This window comes from Eleutherodactylus coqui, chromosome 4, assembly GCF_035609145.1.
Source record: "Eleutherodactylus coqui strain aEleCoq1 chromosome 4, aEleCoq1.hap1, whole genome shotgun sequence".
NCBI lineage: Eukaryota > Metazoa > Chordata > Amphibia > Anura > Eleutherodactylidae > Eleutherodactylus > Eleutherodactylus coqui.
Window position 1 is genome coordinate 151,812,541 of NC_089840.1, and position 20,039 is coordinate 151,832,579.

Below are 20,039 nucleotides of genomic sequence, written 5' to 3' on the forward strand. Positions count from 1 at the left end.
GGATGAGATGTGCAAAAATCTCGCCCACATGCTGTGGAAAAGCTGCAATGAAACTGACAAAGCCGCGGCATGTGAATTTTATCGCCATCTCCGCTATGGGGCAAAATGGCCACAGCGTAATGCAGGCGGCAAAGCTGCTTCAAAACTTGTGCCAAACTGCGTGAGTTTTGAAGCTGCATTTCTGCCACAGAAATCTCGCAGTATTTCCGTGTGGTTCTGCTGCGGTCATTCGTGTGGAGATTTCCACGGGACTTGCGCCCCGTTTGACCGAAGCCTTAGAGTTATACTAATATTAGAGCTCTGTCTCCTAATAATCTAGACACGGGGACACATTTTTATCCATTGAAAGTAAATGGTAAGTGTTCTACTTTAATAACAGCAAGAAGAGATCTTAAAAGCCATGAGGATTTAATACATTAAGTATATTGGAAAACTGTTTAACTTTGCATTATACAAAGACATACCTCGCCCTTGGCACTCTCATCTTGATAGCAAGTATGTTGTATGTAGTTTGCTCCAGATGTCTGGTATTTGTCATTAGGACCTTTAAGAAAGTCCACTGCTTGCTCTATAGTCATAGGAGCTCCATCAAAGTCATCTCGGGAATCCATTCTGAAAATAGATATATACATATATAGCAGTTTAAAATGCTGTGACACAGAATACCTATTATGCCTCCTTATAAGTCTCATCACTCACCTTATAGGTGTCCCCACACCCCTTCTGGGTGATGTCCTTGGGGAGAGACTATACAATCCCCCGACCCACTCACACCCTAGGTTTCTTAACACACTTTTTAGGTGCTCTCCCTAATGAGACATGACACCCCTCCTGACCCACGTCACAGGCCTCTCACAAACTAAGCCAGAAACCTACTGCACACTGAGGAGGGGTAAACACCCCGAAACAGCTGTATGTGCATGGTTCTCTGGCTTCTTATTCCCAATCATTGCTAAGACTTGTTAGAAAGTCATATTGATTTGTAAGAATGCTGCCATCCAATAGATGGTGCTGCAGCGGTATTTTTCCTTATTTACAGAATATCTATAGAAGAGATGATTAGCCCTTAGCCCTAAGCCTAAGGCCTCATGTCCACGGGGAAAATCAGGCCCGCTCCGGATTCTCGATGTAGAATCCGTAGCGGGTCCCTCCTGCCCCGCGGACATGAGCGCTGAAAATGGGAATAAATAAGAATAAACTTACCTCCCGCCCGCTCCAGATCTCCTTTTCGGGGCGGCGTCATCTTCTCTCCGTCGCGGCCGGATCTTCTTTCTTCGGCTCGGCGGATGCGCAGGATGACGTCGGTGACGTGCCCTGCGCATGCACCGCCCCGAAGAAAAAAGATCCGGCCGCGACGTAGAGAAGATGACGCCGCGGCGAAGAGAAGAACCGGAGCGGGTGAGTAAATCCCGATTTTTGTCTCCCGCGGATCCGGACGGCTTCCATAGGCTTCAATAGAAGCCCGCAGGAGCCGTCCCCGCGGGAGACCCGCACGAAAATGGAGCATGGTCCAGATTTTTTCATGCTCCATTTTTAAAAAAAATCACTTTTATTGACCATCCGCGGGTATTTATCTACCCGCGGGTGGTCAATGCATCCCTATGGGATGCGGATCCGCATGCAGGAGAAGAGTTAAAATCCGCTGCGGATTTTAATTCTTCTTTTGCCCGTGGACATGAGGCCTTAGCAACAATTTTTGGTGGATTTTCATCTCCATTTATATTATTTTTTTATGATAACAGGGAGAGAAAATACATAAATTCTGCCATAGATTTTTTTTGTTTTTACAGCGTTAATCATACAGCATAAATGACACAATACATTGTTTCTGCGGGTTGGTACGATTACATCGATACCAAAATTCTTATATTTTTTTTTAGGTTTTTCCACTTTTCTGCAATAAAAACCCTTTTTTGGAAATCTTAAATTTTTTTTTTCTAAATCGCTGCATTCAAAGTCCTATAACTTTTTTGTTTTTCCATGGACGGAACTCTGTGAAGGCTAATTTTTTGCAAAGACAAGCTACAGTTTTTATTGGTACATATGGCTTTTTTGATCACTTTTACTGCGTTTTTTGGGGGCAAAAAGCTAAAAATTAGCATTTTGCCGCAGTTTTTTAGTATTTTTTATTACGCTTTTGGCCATGCAGGATAAAAAGCATGTGCAACTTATTGTACGCGTTGTTACGGTATGACGTTACTAAATATGTGGGATTTTAAATTTTTTTTAAAAAAAATTTTTATGCTAAGATGAGAAAAAGCACAAAAAGGTTGCATTTTACAATTTTCTTTTTTGGAGATTTTTCTTATCTTTTTTTTTTTTTTTACACTATTTGTGTCCCTGTGCCTTATTGCTTATTACAGTGATCATAGGCAATAGTAATACAAAATGCCTGTAGGTGGAGTCCTGTTACCATGACAACCAGCCGGGCTTTCTATGATTACATTGCGAGAGCCTGATAACGTCACAGAGGGAGCGCGCTCTCTCTGTGAACCCTTCCCATGCTGCGATCTACATAGATCGCAGCAGGGAAGGAGTTAACAGCGGGGGTCGCATCTCCGATACACCCCTGCTGTTGCAGCGCGAGGCCGGCTATAAGTGACCGCCGGCCTCCGCATCCGGAAAGCGCAAGATCTCCTATGATTTCGTTCTATCCCCAGGACGTACATTTACGACCTGCTGCGGGAAGTACCCTGCTGCTAGGATGTAAACTTACGCCCTGGAGCGGGAAGGGGTTAAAGAGGTTGTACAGGACTTTTACTATTGACGATCTATCTTTAGGATAGGTCATTAATAGTTGATTGGTGAGAGTCTGCTACTATGAATCCCCACCGATCAGCTGATCGCCTGCTCACTGTCAGTGCAGACAATGCTGAAAGCACATAGTGCTGTCAAAGTTGCAGCAGCTAAGGTTGGTACTGCAGGCATTGAATTCAATGGGAGCTGTGCCTGCAATACCACACTGGGCCACTGCAATATGCACAGAGCTATCTGCTTTCAGTGCTATCTTGGAGCATAAATCTCAATTTTTATGTAAGGGCTAGTTAAAAATCTTGGATGAGGCCTTAAGAAAAGTCGAGAGCTTAAATTGGGAGGCTAAGAAAAGGAAAGTTTAATAATAAAAAGAAGCAGCTCTCCTTTTCTTTTTTTTTTAAGTTCAGCCCATTGGCTACACAAATTAAATCTAGCATACAACACATTAGTTTATTATAGCGAAGGATGCTATAGAACAGGTAGTAATAATCTAAAGGGCATACTGGTTAGGAGTAGGTTTGTGGGAATAAAAAGAATTGGGCAGCAGACTTAGTTCCTGGAGGTTATTTCAATGCAAAAACTTCATTTTGCAAATATAATCCTCTGCTATAAGTGGTTTCTCTGGGTGGAGTTAAACACATTAGGCGGCAGTTTATTACTTACACAACTAATTTTGTAATGTTTTGCAGGTTTGGGAAGTAGCTGTCCTAAGGCCAGAGGAGATAGCCAAGCTTTTACTAAGCAAATAAGCAAAATGGATAATACGAGCCAATGCTCTGGGAGACCTTTGTTTGAATGATCTAAGTGTGTTTTTATAGATTTCTTTTTAATTTATGCTTTTTATTGCCGTTGTATTGATGGAATAAAGTAACTACAGTTTAATTCAACTGGTGAGTGCCACAAGTTTTCTTCTGTATTTGGTCTAATATTAAAGTGGTTATCCGACACATGAAAAAAAATCTAAAAATCCCTTCAATTGTGATAAACCATAGAAACAAACACTATTTACTCATCCACTGCCCCGGCAATGATGATCCGACAGTTCTCCCGGTCCTTGTTTACAAGCGGGCAGCATATGACCACTGCAGTCAGTCATTGGCTGTAGTAGTCATATGCCATATAACTGGCTGTATCAATCACGAGTAGTACAGAGTACTGCCAAAATGTCACAGCCACATCACCAGTACAGAGAACTGGTGAGTAATGTTTCTTCTTATGTTTTAGCACATTTTCAGGGGTTGTTAAATTTTCTTTTAACTCTTGGATAACCCTTTTAACAAATGTACCTTTAATAATAATAATTAGAAAGCTAAAGGCCGCCTGCACACGGGCGGAAATACCGCCGCGGGATTTCCCGCCGCGGGATTTCCCGCGGGATTTCCGCCACTGAAAGTTTGCATAGGAGTGCATTACAATACGCACTCCTATGCAGACGGCCGCGCGAAATCTCGCACGGCAAACAAACCGCGACATGTCCTATTTTTGTGCGGGGCACGCACTCACCCGGCCGCCGGCTCCGGTCTGCGCATGCGCCGGCTGCGCCGCAGCCGGCACATGAAAGAGCTGGGGCCGCCAGGTGCGGGAGAGTACGCGCTCGTCCCTGCAGGCTCTCGGGTCGGGTCCCGCGGCGAGAATTCTCGCTGCCGGATCCGACCCGCTCGTCTGCAGGCGGCCAAAGAGTAAAATATGGTGAAAAAAGGAACAGAAATATAATGACAAAACTACAGAGTAAGTTTCTCTGTAGGTTGTCACAAAGTAGCTAAACTCTATGCACTAACCTGGATGGTAGCTGCATGCCTCCATAGTGTTCTTGCTTTGGAATATAACATGCATCATTCCTCTGCATCGTGCTGTGATATTGCTGTTGTGTCTGCCGCTGTGGTACAGAGATGGGAGTCGGTGTACATGTTGGCGGAACACTCATTTGCTTCCACCCTTGTGCACTTTGATGACTGTAGAAACTTGAGTTTTGGACAGCACCCCTTCCAGACCGCTGCTGCTGAGAATACTGGTTTTGTGCATTATAGAGGTTCTGGCGTCTCAGTGTGGCTTTCATATTTGGACCTGTGAGGTCAGGCTCACTTCGACTGCTCTTCAGAGTGTGCATGTAGCCATAGTTGTTTCCTGGACTAATTGGACTTCCTACAGATATGTACTGTTGTCGGCCCCAGTTGTCAAACTGACTTTGTGAGCTAAAGCGCTTGTTCTCTTTTTTTAGAGTCCCATTGTGCTGAGGCTTTATAAAAGTAATGGGAGAAGAAACAGAGATGAAAGTTAATTTTCTCTTCTTTTAGACAGCTAACTAAAGAAAATATAGTACGATATTTGAAATTGCTAAGCATAATGGTACATTACAGTGCAGCTGTGCAGAATTTTCTGGCCCAAAGGTTTTCTAATCAGACAAATGAGGCAAAGCATTGTACAATTTTAAAAAATGTATCTTGCAAATGTAAAAATATACCTTGGTACTTGTGGGTTATATGTCAATACTTTTTTAGATTAATTTCACAAATGTTTCAACAATACATATGCGTAAAAAAAAACCAACTATTTATTTCTTAAACTGTTTTAATTTCTCCAAAACATAAATATTTATAATATTATTCAGGTGGTATGAACGCGCTAATAGGCTACAAGATAGTGTTGAATTGTATAAATCAGTGATGGCGAACCTTATAGAGACCGAGTGCCCAAACTGTAACCTAAAACCCACTTATTTATCGCAAAGTTCCAACACGTCAGGGGGCGGGGCTTATCACAATGTATGACTCCTACCTCTAGCAATAGTGACATACCACAGCGGCCCCCAGTAGTAGTAGTGACATCCCACATCGGTCCCCAGTAGTAATAGTGACATCCCACACCGGCCCCCAGTAGTAATAGTGACCCCCACAGTGGCCCAGCAGTAATAGCACTCCCCCCTGCCCTCCCGAGACCCATATACTTTACCCCCTCCTCTACCAAGTAGGAGACATTAGGGGAGGGGGGAGGAGGATCCCGGCTGCACACTGACGTCACAGTGTGCGCCGGGATCAGCGCTGCTGAGTGAATGCCAGCCCCTGCCAGTATTCACTAATGTGGTGAGCGTCCGACGGTGGCGTGTGCCAGCAGGGAGGGCTCTGTGTGCTGCCTCTGGCACGCGTGCCATAGGTTCGCCACCACTGGTATATATTAAAAAGGTGATGACCGTTAACCCACAAGCAGAGGCATAACTTGAAGCTCCTGGGCCACAATGCAAAACCTGTAACAGGGCCCACAACAGGTCAGGTTTTCAGAATTTCCTTACTGTTGATCAGGTGATGTAATTATTGTCGGTGCCTCAGACATTGCCACAGGTGTTCTTACTACAGGATATCCTGAAAACATGACCTGTTGGGGTCCATGAGGAGTTTGGGAAACAATGCTATAGGCAATGACAATGCAAGCAATTTCTAATACATCAAAGGGGACATGGCTGGATGTCGAGGAGAGCGATTGTATAGTTCCAAATGGCACAATTGGACCTTTTCCCCCCCTTAACACTCCCTGGTGCCCCTCAAAATGATTAGGAATAGGAAGAAAGGAATCAGTCCACTCAAATTGACAGAGTTTTTTGCACCCAAGGTGGTGATGAGTCCACCGGCAACACCTCATATCAGTCTGCACATCTTTCAGCCCCTAACTCCATTCAGTAGCCCACACATCAGTATGGCATCACCAAAGGGATCTATTATGAACCGATAAGCTCTAATTCAGATATTCCAATCACTGTGCCTGATCTAAAAACATGAGCCCATCATCAGAGATATTTTCAACCCTCTTCCGTCCACACTGACATATCTGTTATAGGAAAAGAACTTCTCAGCTTGACGAAAAAAATAAACTAAGAAAAGATATATGTCCATCCAGTTCAGCCTATTACCTCCCAATGTTGATCCAGAGGAAGGCAAAAAGACACAATGAGGTAGAAGCCAATATTCATTATTTTAGGGGAAAAAATAACATGTAATATTGTAACCCTCAAGAAAGGCACCCAGACCCCTCTTATATTCTTATTTCGAGTTCTCCATCAGCGCATCCTCAGGCAGAGAGTTCCATAGTCTCACTGCTTCTACAGTAAAGAACCTCCTTCTATGTTGTGTAGAAAGCATCTTTCCTCTAGACCTAGAGAGCGCCCTCTTGTTACAGTCACAGTCCTGGGTATAAATAGGTGATAAGAGATCTCTGAATTGACCCCTGATATATTTCTATATAGTTATTAAAGTGCCCTCTTGTTACAGTCCTGGGTATAATAGATGATGGGAGAGATCTCTGTCCTGACCCCTGATATATCTATATAGAGCGGTTCTGAGTAGAGCGGTTCTGAGTAGAGCGGTTCTGAGTAGAGCGGTTCTGAGTAAGGAAGCTGTGTGTGCATAACAATATGCACGGGGACTTCGCTTCTCACAGCACTTGGATGCATCTCTACAACTCAGAGGATATTATATGTTTTCATATCTCAGGATTTCTTACTTTCATGGTTAGATGTCACATTGCTAGTTCCCTATGGTGGGATCTTATTCCTACAATATCCAATGGCCTTATTATATGCATTATTTCAATAAGAGCTGTGCCAGCAATTACAAGCGTCAGCCACTCGACAGGGGTCAGAGCAGGTGCTTCCACTCTGACCTTGATGTAATTGCAATGTTGTCGCCGAACACCCTATCAGCTGACCCGTCGGGCCTCAGCCAATCAACTATTGATGAACTCTCCCGAGGATAGGTTATCAATAGTATTTTTCCCAGAAAACCCTTTTAACAACAGTGTGAAGACCATATGGTTTGTTGATGATTCTCTGCAAATAAATGCTAGAATACCAGTTTTAACTAAAATTCCTTTGTGCTGTCGCTGTTTGTTTTTAAATCACGTTTACTTATTGAACGTAACCAAATTTTTCATTTTCTGTACATAAAAACAGAGAAGAACCTATGGAACGTGAAAAAAACAGATAAAACCCCTACCCCTGTATAATACTTTTGCGATACTCCAGAAGTCCGTAGAGATGGTCTGGACTGATGGAGCACCAATTGCAGCACAGTGCTGTCTGTGCAGTAGGTACTCTGAGGTGCTGGGGAGGATATATGCATGCAGCGACTCTGGCAGGCAGATATGCATCACTTATACTACCAACAGAAGATTTGGGACAGTGTGCTTGCAATCAGGGGCACAAGGCCTGAATCAGATAGCCGAGCGACGCTGCTGCTGTAAACAAATACATATTTACTATGGCAATTTTTTTAAAAGTCAAATTTATTACGAAGTAAGGCTTCGTTCGCACGTCAGTATTTGATCACTATGTTACATCAGTTGTTTTTTAAGCCAAAACTAGGAGTGAATACAAAAATAAGTTGTATGAATGTTCCAGATATATTTTTACTGTATTTAGAACTCACTCCTGCTTTTGGCTATAAAATACGCAAGCAAAATACTGACCAAATACTAAGGTGTGAATGAGGCACAAGGTAGTCTTGAGTGGATTTTACTGGGAAAATAGGTTGTCCAATCTGTTTGACACTAAAATACCTTGCCCCATCCTTGTGAGATCCAACAAAAATAATTCATAAAAGGCCATTTCATGTATGGTAAAATGTAAAAAAAAATCTATTTTTTGATTACTTATAGAGGTTTTCCATAATTAAACTACTGATGACCCATCCTCGTGATAGGTTAAAAATAGTTGATCACCAGTGATCTGCTGCTCAGGATCAGTTGATTGGGTGGCCTTTTCTCAGACATGTAACTTCACATTCATTGTTCACATGGCCTGAGAGCTCTTCAGACCCATTCAAGTAAATGGGATTGAGTTGCAATACCAGGTACCACCGCTATACCATGTACCTAGGCTAAATTGGCTTCTGCCTCAATGGTTTTTTTTGTTGTTGCCTTCCTCTGGATCAACAAGGGGGAGGATTGGGTGAAAACAGACTAAACTAGATGGACATTGTCTCCCCTCAGCCTAAAATACTATGTTACTATGGTATGGACTGAAGTTTCAGCATTGCTCACTTGAGCACCTCTGTTACTTCAATCAACTGATTGGTGGGGATTTCAAGTGAGAAAATCCTTGCCAATCATCTATTGATGACCTCCAGAAGAAAGGCCTTCAATGTTTTAGTACCAAGAAAACCAATTAAAGTTACAGGACTTCAAAACATCAGACTACAGATGAGCAAACTTCTAGATCTCTAGATATGTAGGATACTAAAATCTGTCCTTTACATGTAACATTGTATCACGTTCTATCACCATATTGTAATGTAGAGTTTCTAACTTTCACATAAACTTACCTGATTGCCCCATGTGTTACCAGTCTGGTATTTTGCATAATGATTTCCTGTACTGTTCAGATTCATGTTATAGGAGTCTTCCAGGGTCTCGTACATTGAGCCAACTAGTAAGAAAAAGACAAACAATGTCAACCTGGTTTAGTGTTAATAGGAAGGATCTGCACACATCTGTGTTGGTGTTTTTGTTTATAATGGAAACAACAAAGCAATCTTGGCTCCATCGCAACCCAGGTAGCAGCTGCTTGATTATTAAGGCCCATTTACACGGAGAGATGATCGCTCAAATGACAATTTGAGTGACTGCTTTGACCGATCATTTTGTATAAACTATTAAGTAGCTACTCAGGTACTTAATAGCTTATTAGCGTAAAAATTAAGCCTTTAGATGAATGCAGTTAATAGTCGGAGGGCTACTATCCCCATTCAGCTCCTTTGTTCTCCGACGGGTAACAATGCTGTCAGCACTACCCGCAGAGAACTTATCAGGACCACACAATGATTTTTAGGTTGGCCCTAATTTAATGATCAGCCAGCAGTGCATGAAAAGTGCACGATGGCCGAGTGTTTGATGCAACAATTATCACTGAAACGATGGGCCTTTATGGGGTCTATCAGTTTCTGCAATTCTAACAGGACGACTGGTAGTATTTTTGTCAGATTTCATAGGATTTGCAGCTTTGGAGCCTCTGATGTGGTTGTCAACAGTCTGGGCTGCACATTTTTCCATCACCCATTAAATCATAAAATATATGACATACAGAAAACAAAAGTAATTATATTTGTCTTTAACCCATTACAAGAAAATTAATGTGCTAATGGCACAAGCCCTGTGGCAATTGCCAGTTAATGTTGGCTGTGTTTTGATGACATTGTAGGCTCTGCCATAGGCAGGATGGAGCTGTCCTACCTCATTCTGTACTCTGGCAACAAGCTGATATAATCAGTTCTCAAAAAGAAGAAAAGACCTGAACATTGCGCTTGAATTGATGGCTGTCCTCCCAGATGACGCTGCTTCTGCATTTGGGTGGCTGCTAAAAAAACCCATAATGTCATTAATAGAGATGACCGAGTATCTCCCCGCTCGTCTCTAAAGATTCGGGGGCCGGCGGGGAGCGGCGGAGAGAAACGTCGGGGAGATCTCTCTCTCCCTCTCTCCCCCCGCTCCCCGCCGCAACTCACCTGTCACCCACGCCGGCCCCCGAATCTTTAGAGACGAGCGGGGAGATACTCGGCTAAGGCACTACTCGCTCGAGTGCCTTAGCGAGTATACTCGCTCATCTCTAGTCATTAATCATTTTAAATAGATTCTCTGAGCAAAAAATACTCAGGGCATATGTTTTCTCTTCAAGTCTCTGCATTTCATGTGTAGTGGCCCAGTACATCTAATCCTGGCCCCCTCCATAAATGTCATACATGTCATGTCTTTTGTTGGTGCACTGTGCAAAAGTGTCTAATCATTTTGTTATGTGTATTGCACAGCTGCAGCAAATGAGGAGTTAAGTGTTTGCAAAAGTGTGGGTGATGCTTGCAATGTATCAATTTGTCTTGTCACATGGTATGAGTGAGAATATAAATAAGAGTGTGTGAGAACGGGAAGAGAGAGACTTCATTTTTTCTAAGTTCCTGTGAAAGAGTGCCAGCCACATGGAGGTACCTTCAACTCCCATGTGGTGAAGAATGGAGGAGGAAGAGCAGTTCCTGTTTACCGTAGTAGAGTAAGTCCCTTGAGAGAGAGAAAGAGGGAGCTTGAGCAAGAGAAGGTGCATACAGCTAGGCCTAGTGCAGAGGTATTTTCCTACGCGGTCGTCCTGAAGCCTGGGATCACCATGTAGAGGTACACCCATTTGTTTTTCACATCTGGCCGTCCTGAAGTCTGGGATCACTGGGTGGAGGTACTCAAAAGTCTACTTCTTTACCTGCACTGCCAATTCTGTGTAAACCGTATCATCATCTGTAACTTATCTTTACTAAAGTTTTGCCAGGCCCTGACTGTTCCCAGGGACCTGAGGTATGTTACTTTTATCTACGGCTCCATCCTTTACCGCCAAGGGTCATACCGGTGGGTAACGGAACAGTGGCGTCCCCCATGACATCTGCTATCCTTGTTCTCTAGTTTATTGGGCATCCCTATTCTAGAGGTGTCCAAAAGAGGCCCAGTGCTTATCTGGCTGAGGGTATGTGTCCCTCCGGGAGGGAGCCTGGTAAGTGCCACCATGACAAATAACCACTCTACCCTCCCAGGTCCTGAACAGGTGTCTGGGGTCACCCTACAGAATGCTGCACATGAGCCCCCTGGACCTGGCCCTCAGCAAGTGTTTAGGGATGCCCGCCCTGCTCCTTAGAGTCCAGTAGTGCCTACACTTATTTCATTGGAGACACACGTGCTGGCGGGACGTCCGTGTCCAGTTTGGTACGAACTATCTGGTATAGCATTATCTCACTTAGTGTTCACTGTACTCATAGTGTTACAGCAGGGGAAGGAGTCAAGCAACATTATACCAAATAGCATGAACTTGCAGTGTCAGATGGGACACAGAAGTCCTGTCTAATAGTATGTCTCTCCATGGAAGTGAGGGTAAGCAGTAATATACTTTCAAGAGCGGGGTCATGTGGCTGTGAAAGCTAGTTCACACTAATAGGGATGTTGAATAACGGTGTGTGAAGAGCAGTCCACGCAAAGAGGAACATTAAAAGGGAACGTTGCATTAGAAAATAACATGTTGTGCCACATTGCAGGCCACAGCAGAGACTTATTGTAGACACAGTGGGGGGTCTTGTTATTAAATGAGCCCACAGCAGGGGTCCTATAATTAATTGGGGCCACAGCAGGAGTCTTATAATTAATTAGAGTCATGGTGGGGATCCAATTACTAAATTATGCTACAGTAGGAGTCCTATAACTAATTGAGGCCACAGATTGTTCCTATTACTTAGTGGGACGACAGCAGAGGCACCATTAATAGTGGGACTACACGGGCACATTGTTACAATAGGGGGCACTGAGAACTTGATTAGGCGTTATGGCAGAAGGATGGTAGAGTGTGCAGAAGCGAATCACGGCTGGAAGAAATCTCAGTGGACCCAAAGAGAAGGAAACTGAATACGGATGGCCTGTTTACACAGAGCCGTGTAGTAGCAGACCAATGATGATTGTTACGTCTGCATGAAATTTCCAATCAGCGATTTATGTCTGATCATTCTTTCACTGCACACGTTACACTGCACAATTATCATGCAAACAATTTTTCTTATATTATAAGACTCTATAGTAACGAGGTCTGTTCAACTGGATTGGCGCATAGCCAATGTGGTGCCAATATTCAAAAAGAGGCCAAAAAGTGAATCTGGAAACTACAGGCCAGTAAGTCTTACTTCTATTGTGGGTAAAATATTTGAAGGGTTTCTCAAAGATGCTATCCTGGAGGACCTCAAGGAAAATAGATGTATAACTCCGTATCAGCATGGGTTTATGAAAGATCGCTCCTGTCAAACCAACCTGATCGGCTTCTACCAGGAGGTAAGTTCTAGACTAGACCGGGGAGAGTCATTGGATCTGGTGTATCTGTACTTTTTCAAAGCGTTTGATACTGTGCCGCATGAAACGTTGGTATACGCCATTACTAGTGAGATACCACAAGGGTCAGTATTGGACCCTATTCTTTTTAATACATTTATTAATGACCTGGTAGAAGGTTTGTACAGTAAAATATCAATATTTGCAGATGATACCAAACTATGTAAAGTAGTTAACACGAGAGGACAGAATACTGCTGTAAATAGATCTGGATACGTTTGGTGTTCGGGAAGAAAAGTGGCAAATGAAGTTTAACACTGATAAAAGTAAGATTCTGCACATGGGCAGAGGAAATACATGTCACCATTGCACAGTAAATGGGAAACCACTGGGTAACCCTGACATGGAAAAGGGGTTTGGGTTTTAATTATCTGTAAGCTTAAATGGAGCAACCAGTGTCAGACAGCTGTTGCCAAGGCAAATAGGATCATGGAGTGCATCAAAAGAGGTCTAGGGACACATGATGAGGACATTGTACTTCTTCCTTACAAGTCACTGGTCAGTCCACGCATGGAATATTGTGGCAATTTATGGGCACTGGTACTCAAGAAGAACATATCAGAGCTTGAGCAGTTACAAAAGCGGCAACTAATGTCGTAAATGGAATGGATAGACTACAATATCCAGAGAGCTTATCAAACTTTGAGTTATTTAGTTTAGAAAAAAATATGGACCTAATAACTATGCATAGATATATCGGGGACAATACAGAGATCTCTCTCCTCATCTAAATTTACCCAGAACTATATCAAGGGGGCACTCTAATAACTAAGTATAGATGTATCAGGGGACAATACAGAGGTCTCTCCCATCATCTATTTATTCTCAGGACTGTAATAAGGTGGGCGCTCTAATAACTATGTATAGATATATCAGAGGTCAGTAAAGAGATCTCTCCCATCATCTATTTACAGTCAGGACTGTGACAAGAGGCGCTGTAATAACTCTGTATAATATATCAAGGATCAATACAGAGATCTCTTCCATCATCCATTTATATCCAGGACTGTAATCAGGTGGGCGCTCTAATAAATATGTTTAGATATATCAGAGGTCAATACAGATAACTCTCCTATCATCTATTATATCCAGGACTGTAACAAGTGGGCACTCAAATAACTATGTATAGATATATCAGGGGACAATACACAGATCTATCCCATCATCTATTTACACACAGGACTGTAATAAGAGGGGTGCTCTAATAACTATGTATAGATTCATTAGGGGACAATACAGAGATCTCTCCGCTCATTTATTTATATCCAGCACTGTAACAAGGGGGTGCTCTAATAACTATATATAGATTTATCAGGGGACAATACAGAGATCTCTCCGCTCATTTATTTATATCCAGTACTGTAACAAGGGGGTGCTCAAATAACTATGTATAGATGTATTAGGGGAAAATATAGAGATCTCTGCCATCATCTTTTATACCCGAAACTGTAACAAGGGGGCACTCTAACAGCTGTGTATAGATATATCAGTGGTCAGTACAGAGATCTCTCCCATAATCTATTTATACCCAGGACAGTGACTGGACCAACGTGGCACTCTTTATGTATAGAGGAAAGACGGTTTCTACACTGACATAGAAGTGCGTTCTTTATTGTAAGGACAGTGAGACTACGGAACTCTCCCCTGAGGACGTGGTGATGGCAAATTCGATAAAAGAGTATAAGAGGGTTCTGGACGTCTTTCTTGAGTGTTACGATATTACATGCTATAGAGCAATGCTCAATGCAGCTGATTACGGACAACCCTGAAGCTGTCAGTGCAACAGGATACACAGCAACGGAGTACATAGCAATGGGGTACACAGCAAAGGGGTTCTCAGCAATAGGGTACACAACAATGAAGTACACAGCATCGGAGTATGCAGCAATGGGGTACACAGCAACAGAGTACACAGCAACGCGGTACACAGCAAAGTGGTACTCAGCAATAGGGTACACAACAATGGGGTACACAGCAGCGGAGTACACAGCACTGGGGTACCTAGCAACGGGGTTTACAGCAATGGGGTACACAGCAACACGGTTCACAACAATGGTGTATACATAAACTGGGTAAACAGCATCGGAGTACACAGCAGTGGGGTACACAACAACGGGCTACACGGCAATGGTGCACACAGCAATGGGGTCCACAGAAATGGAGTACACAGCAATGAGGTACACAGCAACAGAATACATAGCAACGGGGTACACAGCAACGGAGTACACAGCAAAGGGGTACACAGCAATGGGGTACACAACTACACGGTACACAACAATGGAGTACACAGCAACGGGGTACACAGCCATGGGGTTCACAGCAACGGGGTACACATAAACTGGGTACACAACAACGGAGTAGACAGCAATGGAGTACACGGCTACGAGGTACAAAGCAACGGGGTTCACAGCAACGGGGTACGCAGCAACGGAGTACACAGCAATGGGGTATACAACAACGGGGTACATGGCAACGGGGTACACAGCCACAAAGTACACGTCAGCAGGGTACACTGCAAGAAAGTACATAGCAAAGGGATACACAGCAATAGAGTACACAGCAATGGGGTACACAGCAACAGGGTACACAACAACGGAGGACATAGCAACAGTGTACACAGCAACGGGGTACACAACAACGGAGTACACAGCAACTGGTGTACACAACAACGTGGTACACAACAAAGGAGTACACAACAGCAGGGTAAACGGTGTGATCACAAGCTACACAGCTTTCCTAGATGTGATCACAAGCTACACAGCTTTCCTAGATGTGTTGTAAGAATAGAAGAGTTAGGCCGGTGTCACACATGGGCACATTTGTTGCACTGTACTTTTTGCTCATTCAATTCATGCGCAATTGTGCATGCAAAAAATCACACATCCTATTCATCAAAATGGGCAATTAGTGTAATTAGTTTAATATGTGCTCTTGTACTGTGCAAAATAGAGCATGGTGTATATTTTTTTGCGTGAACAAATCTACGGGTTCTATTCACTGCGTATCGCGCCTGAAAACTTTTTGTGTGTAATTTGCTGTGCAAATATATTCATGTGAATCCAGCCTCAGTCCAGACATAGTGGAGAATCCATTGCAAATCCGAGACAAAATTTACATGTGTAACCTGCGCATTTTACGACAGATTGGACGCAGATCTGACGTGAAATTCTACATAATTATTGCAACAGAATGAGCTTGCTGCAGACTTGCAAATAACTGTAACGTACTTCTCACTTCTGTGCAGAAAATTTCTAGTACATGCGATTGGCATTTTGAAAACCGCTTCCACTTGCACTGCTGAGGATTCGCAGAAGACTCCCATGCTTGAAAATGGCTGAAAGCGCTATTTATGTGAGCTGCGCGGGTACTGATTGGATCTTTTGCCTGTGATGTGAGTGGAAACAAGAGTACAATATAGGGGCAGCAGGATTATATGAGGGACAATTCGTGGACGCTAGTGTGTCGCTTTCTAACAATAAGATGTCCGATGGTAAATCTTATCTCCTGGGTGGAAGGAGTTTCTATGATCAGGATTAGTGCTGCTCGTTGGTCCAAACGCTTGAAGCTGTATGTGACCCTAGCTGATGGAATGGTGTTATCATAACTGCTGGGGTTTTCTCTCCTTACGGTCCAGCAGTTGTGCAGCAGTTTGTGTTTCTAGGCATCTGCAGGGAGCTGCGGACCCACGATGCCAACATAGAAATAGAATGGCAGTTTTTATACCGTGTCTTATAGATTTGGAAAATATTCAGATGGGAACATTTTACTGTCTTACTGTAATGAAGACAAGACCACCATTATGTCTGAATATGCCCCAAGAGTCATGCCAAGTCTGGACAGAACATCTAACAGCGCTATCTACAACTCCATCTACTTCCTCAGCTGGAAACTTAATTAAAAAATGACAGCCACAGCTTAAGAACGGCCCATTATTACCCAAGCGCGCCATTTACCTCTAGTGCCGTAATTCAAGGTGGAAGACTGTGAACTTCTTGGCTTCTGCCTCCTTACTGTCATCATTACTTGCTCTTTAACACGCTGGTCCCCGCTGGCGCCGCTCCTCAGGCGATTATCCGAAGGGACGGCTAAGGAAGATTCATTCTGCCAGAGGAAGACCTCCGGCTGCAGGGCAGTTTTCAGCGGGGAAGGTGAGGACAACATGTCAGGTGTTTTGCGTATATGTGCACAGAGTTTATGTATATAGGGCTGCACTGCCAAGAACAAATCCGAAGGTGATGGACAAAGATTCACACAGTCAAGAGCAGACGCGTCTCTCTCTGAGGCTTCCTCCACGGAGATGTCTGTGCAGGTCTGGCTGTGGCAGGGAGTGTCAGCGTTTGGGTGACACGCCTTGAGATTTCCAACCGCTCCTTAGTTGTGTCTTAAAATCTGTTTATGACCAATCAGTTTAGTCCCAGAATTTCAGGTAGGACCCTTCCTCGGCACGTGTGGGAGATGGTACAGGGACTCTACCTCTCAATATCCGATGGCGGACAGCTGGGTGACAAGTGGCTGACTGACTCTACAGATATGCAGTGTCTCCTATTAGGAAAGGGGATTATGCAACATGTGGGTGTAGGTAATAAGACATTCATGTGTCATATAGCTTGTTTTGCCTGCTGGGTTACACACACCCAGATCAGATGCACGCAGAGCCATCCTGACACTGCATGGAGTGAGAACCACACCTTCATCAGACACAAGGCAAACTTCAGACTTGTTTTTCAACTTTATCCATGTTATGACGCTGGAACCCATGTTGGATGATTTTCCTCTCACTAGATATGAGCCCACAACAGGAAAACAGAAGCACAACAAAGCTTTAAACACCTAAATCATTACTTCTAGCTGCGCAGCAAACCAATCCCGCTAAGCTCCCAGGGAATGGAGGAGCTTTAGTTTTCAGTCCGTCATGTTGGTGTCATGCTGGCCGAATGGCCCTCAAACGTGGTGCATGCAAGAGGAAAATGATTGCCTCCTGGCTTTCTGAGGTTTCATAATCTGCTATGTAGGCCATAGCAAGAAGCTGGGTGAACCTCACATTTTTGTGCGGATTGCATTCTAAAATGCCACTAATTTAGCTCCATACAATGGGGCAAATCTGCACGCAGCCTTGGCGCACGGTTGCTGTGAGGAAATTGTCAGAAATGTCCCCCTATAATGTATGAACTACGGTGATATCCCTACTGAACATTATGAAACGGCAAAACTACGCTGATACTATGGTAGATGTCAACATGGAATCCACATCGGAATGTGAACATAAAAAGACACCAAGGCATATTTATTAAAGGGTTTGTGCTTTTTTTTTAGCACATTTTGCAACATTGTTTTCTGGCATTTGTGAACATAAGCATTTACCATACTTTTGTACTGCTTTTAATAATTTATGCAACTTGGATGCCTTATTTTGGGTGTAGTTTCCAAAGACACAAATATAAATTGCGACAATCAAATTGTTGTTTAGAGGAGTTGCAAATCGTGTTGACATTCAGTCTGGAATAGAAATATGCACTTCACAGATACCAGGGAGGAAGATCAGGATTGGTCAAATTAAGTGTGACTTTACATAGAGAAACTGCTACATTTCAAAGCACATGTGGGAAATCCTAAAATTTGACAGAAAAGTCTCAAAAGCAGCAAAGCTTAGACAGTTTCCACAACCGAAGAGCAAGGAGAATTCCAAGTGTTGGAAGATTTACAAATTTAAGCCTTTAGGGTGGCTTCAAAGCACAATCATTAACAATCCCTAAAGGAAGGAAGAATTGGAAGCATTTAAAGAGACCAGGATGGATGAAAACAGAACTTACACACATGTTAAAAAGGAAGAAAAATATCAAATGGAAAGAGGAAGGGATATCTAAGGAAGAATATAATGTGGTCATCAGAAACTGTAGGGCAAGTGTCACAAAAGCTAAAGCTAATAATGAATTGAGGCTTGCAACAGAGGCCAAAAGCAATAAAAAGGATTGTGGGGGTATGTCAAAAGCAAAAGAAAAGTCAAAGATGCTATTGGATGCTTACAAAATGAAAATGGTGAATAGTTAAGAATGGTATTGAGAAGGCCAAACTTTTAAATTTCTATTTTGTATCTGTTTCTCTCATAAGGTAGATGGAACATCAACTGATCTTCCCTGTGCTATTGGGGGAATAAAAAAATGCAGCCTATCTGCAAGCAGAGAGATGGCGAGGTAACACTTAGCTAACTTAAATTAATTAAAGTCTCAAGGTCCAGATGAATTACATCCTAGGATACTAAAGGAAGCAGCAGAGGTAATTGCTGAACCACTTGCCATAATCTTTGAAAATTCCTAGAGAACAGAAGTCCTAGAAGAGTGGAAAAGGGCAAATGTTGTCCCTATCTTCAGAAAAAGGGTAGAAGGTGGATCCAGAAAACTACAGACCTGTAAGCCTGACTTCTATACCTTTGAACAAATTATTAAACAGCATGTATGCAAGCACTTGGACAAAAATGGAGTAATTAACCAGAACCAGCAGCATGGATTTGTAACAAACAAGTCATGCCAGACTAATCTAATTTCTTTCTATGACAGAATCACAGACGGGGTTAATCTGGAGGAGGGAATTGATGGGGAAGTGATCAAATTTCCCAATGACATAAAGGTAGGAGAGATAGCTAACGCTAGGGAAGAGAGAGCGTATTCAAAAAGATCTAAAAAAGCTTGAACAGTGGGTGGCAACTAACAGAATGGTATTTAATAGAGATGAGCGAGCATACTCGCTAAGGACAATTACTCAAGCGAGTATTGTCCTTAGCGAGTACCTGCCCGCTCGGAAGAAAAGATTTGGGTGCTGGCGTGGGTGAGCAGTGAGTTGCGGGAGTGAGCAGGGGGGAGAGAGAGATCTCCCCTCCGTTCCCCCCTGCACTCCCCTACCGCCCCACGCCGACACCCAAATCTTTTCATCCGAGCGGGCAGGTACTCGCTAAGGACAATGCTCGCTCGAGTAATTGTCCTTAGCGAATATGCGCGCTCATCTCTAGTATTTAACAAGGAATAATGCAAAGTCCTACATCTGGGCAAGACAAATGAAAAAAGCATATGCAGAATGGGAAATTTAAAAGCAGAAAAACTCACTTAATGCGCTCCATCCAGCTGTGTCAACAGAATGAAAAAAGTCTTACTTGGTGTGGGGTGCCTTGGACTCCTGGCACCCCAATATCCAAAGAAGCAGGGAAACTCCAACGGTGCAGGGGTATATTTCATAAAACGATTTATTATATACATACAAGGGTAAGTGGATAAGTATCGCAACGCGTTTCGGCTTTTTGTAAGCCTTTTTCAAGCATGCTTGAAAAAGGCTTACAAAAAGCCGAAACGCGTTGCGATACTTATCCACTTACCCTTGTATGTATATAATAAATCGTTTTATGAAATATACCC

General features: G+C 43.2%; 1 protein-coding gene across 1 annotated transcript in view; it reads right to left on the minus strand.

The window, feature by feature from the left end:
* The window catches only part of PKP1 (plakophilin 1), a 69,566-nt gene extending 52,393 nt beyond the window's left edge, over nucleotides 1–17,173 (minus strand). Inside the window, exons 1-4 of the mRNA XM_066600321.1 lie at nucleotides 16,590–17,173; nucleotides 9,063–9,166; nucleotides 4,533–4,990; nucleotides 465–612 (exon numbers count right to left, since the gene is read on the minus strand). Coding sequence (XP_066456418.1) covers nucleotides 465–612; nucleotides 4,533–4,990; nucleotides 9,063–9,166; nucleotides 16,590–16,797 — 918 coding nt within the window. The 5' untranslated portion in view covers nucleotides 16,798–17,173. The remainder of the gene's footprint in view (nucleotides 1–464; nucleotides 613–4,532; nucleotides 4,991–9,062; nucleotides 9,167–16,589) is intronic.
* Nucleotides 17,174–20,039: the final 2,866 nt, after the last annotated feature.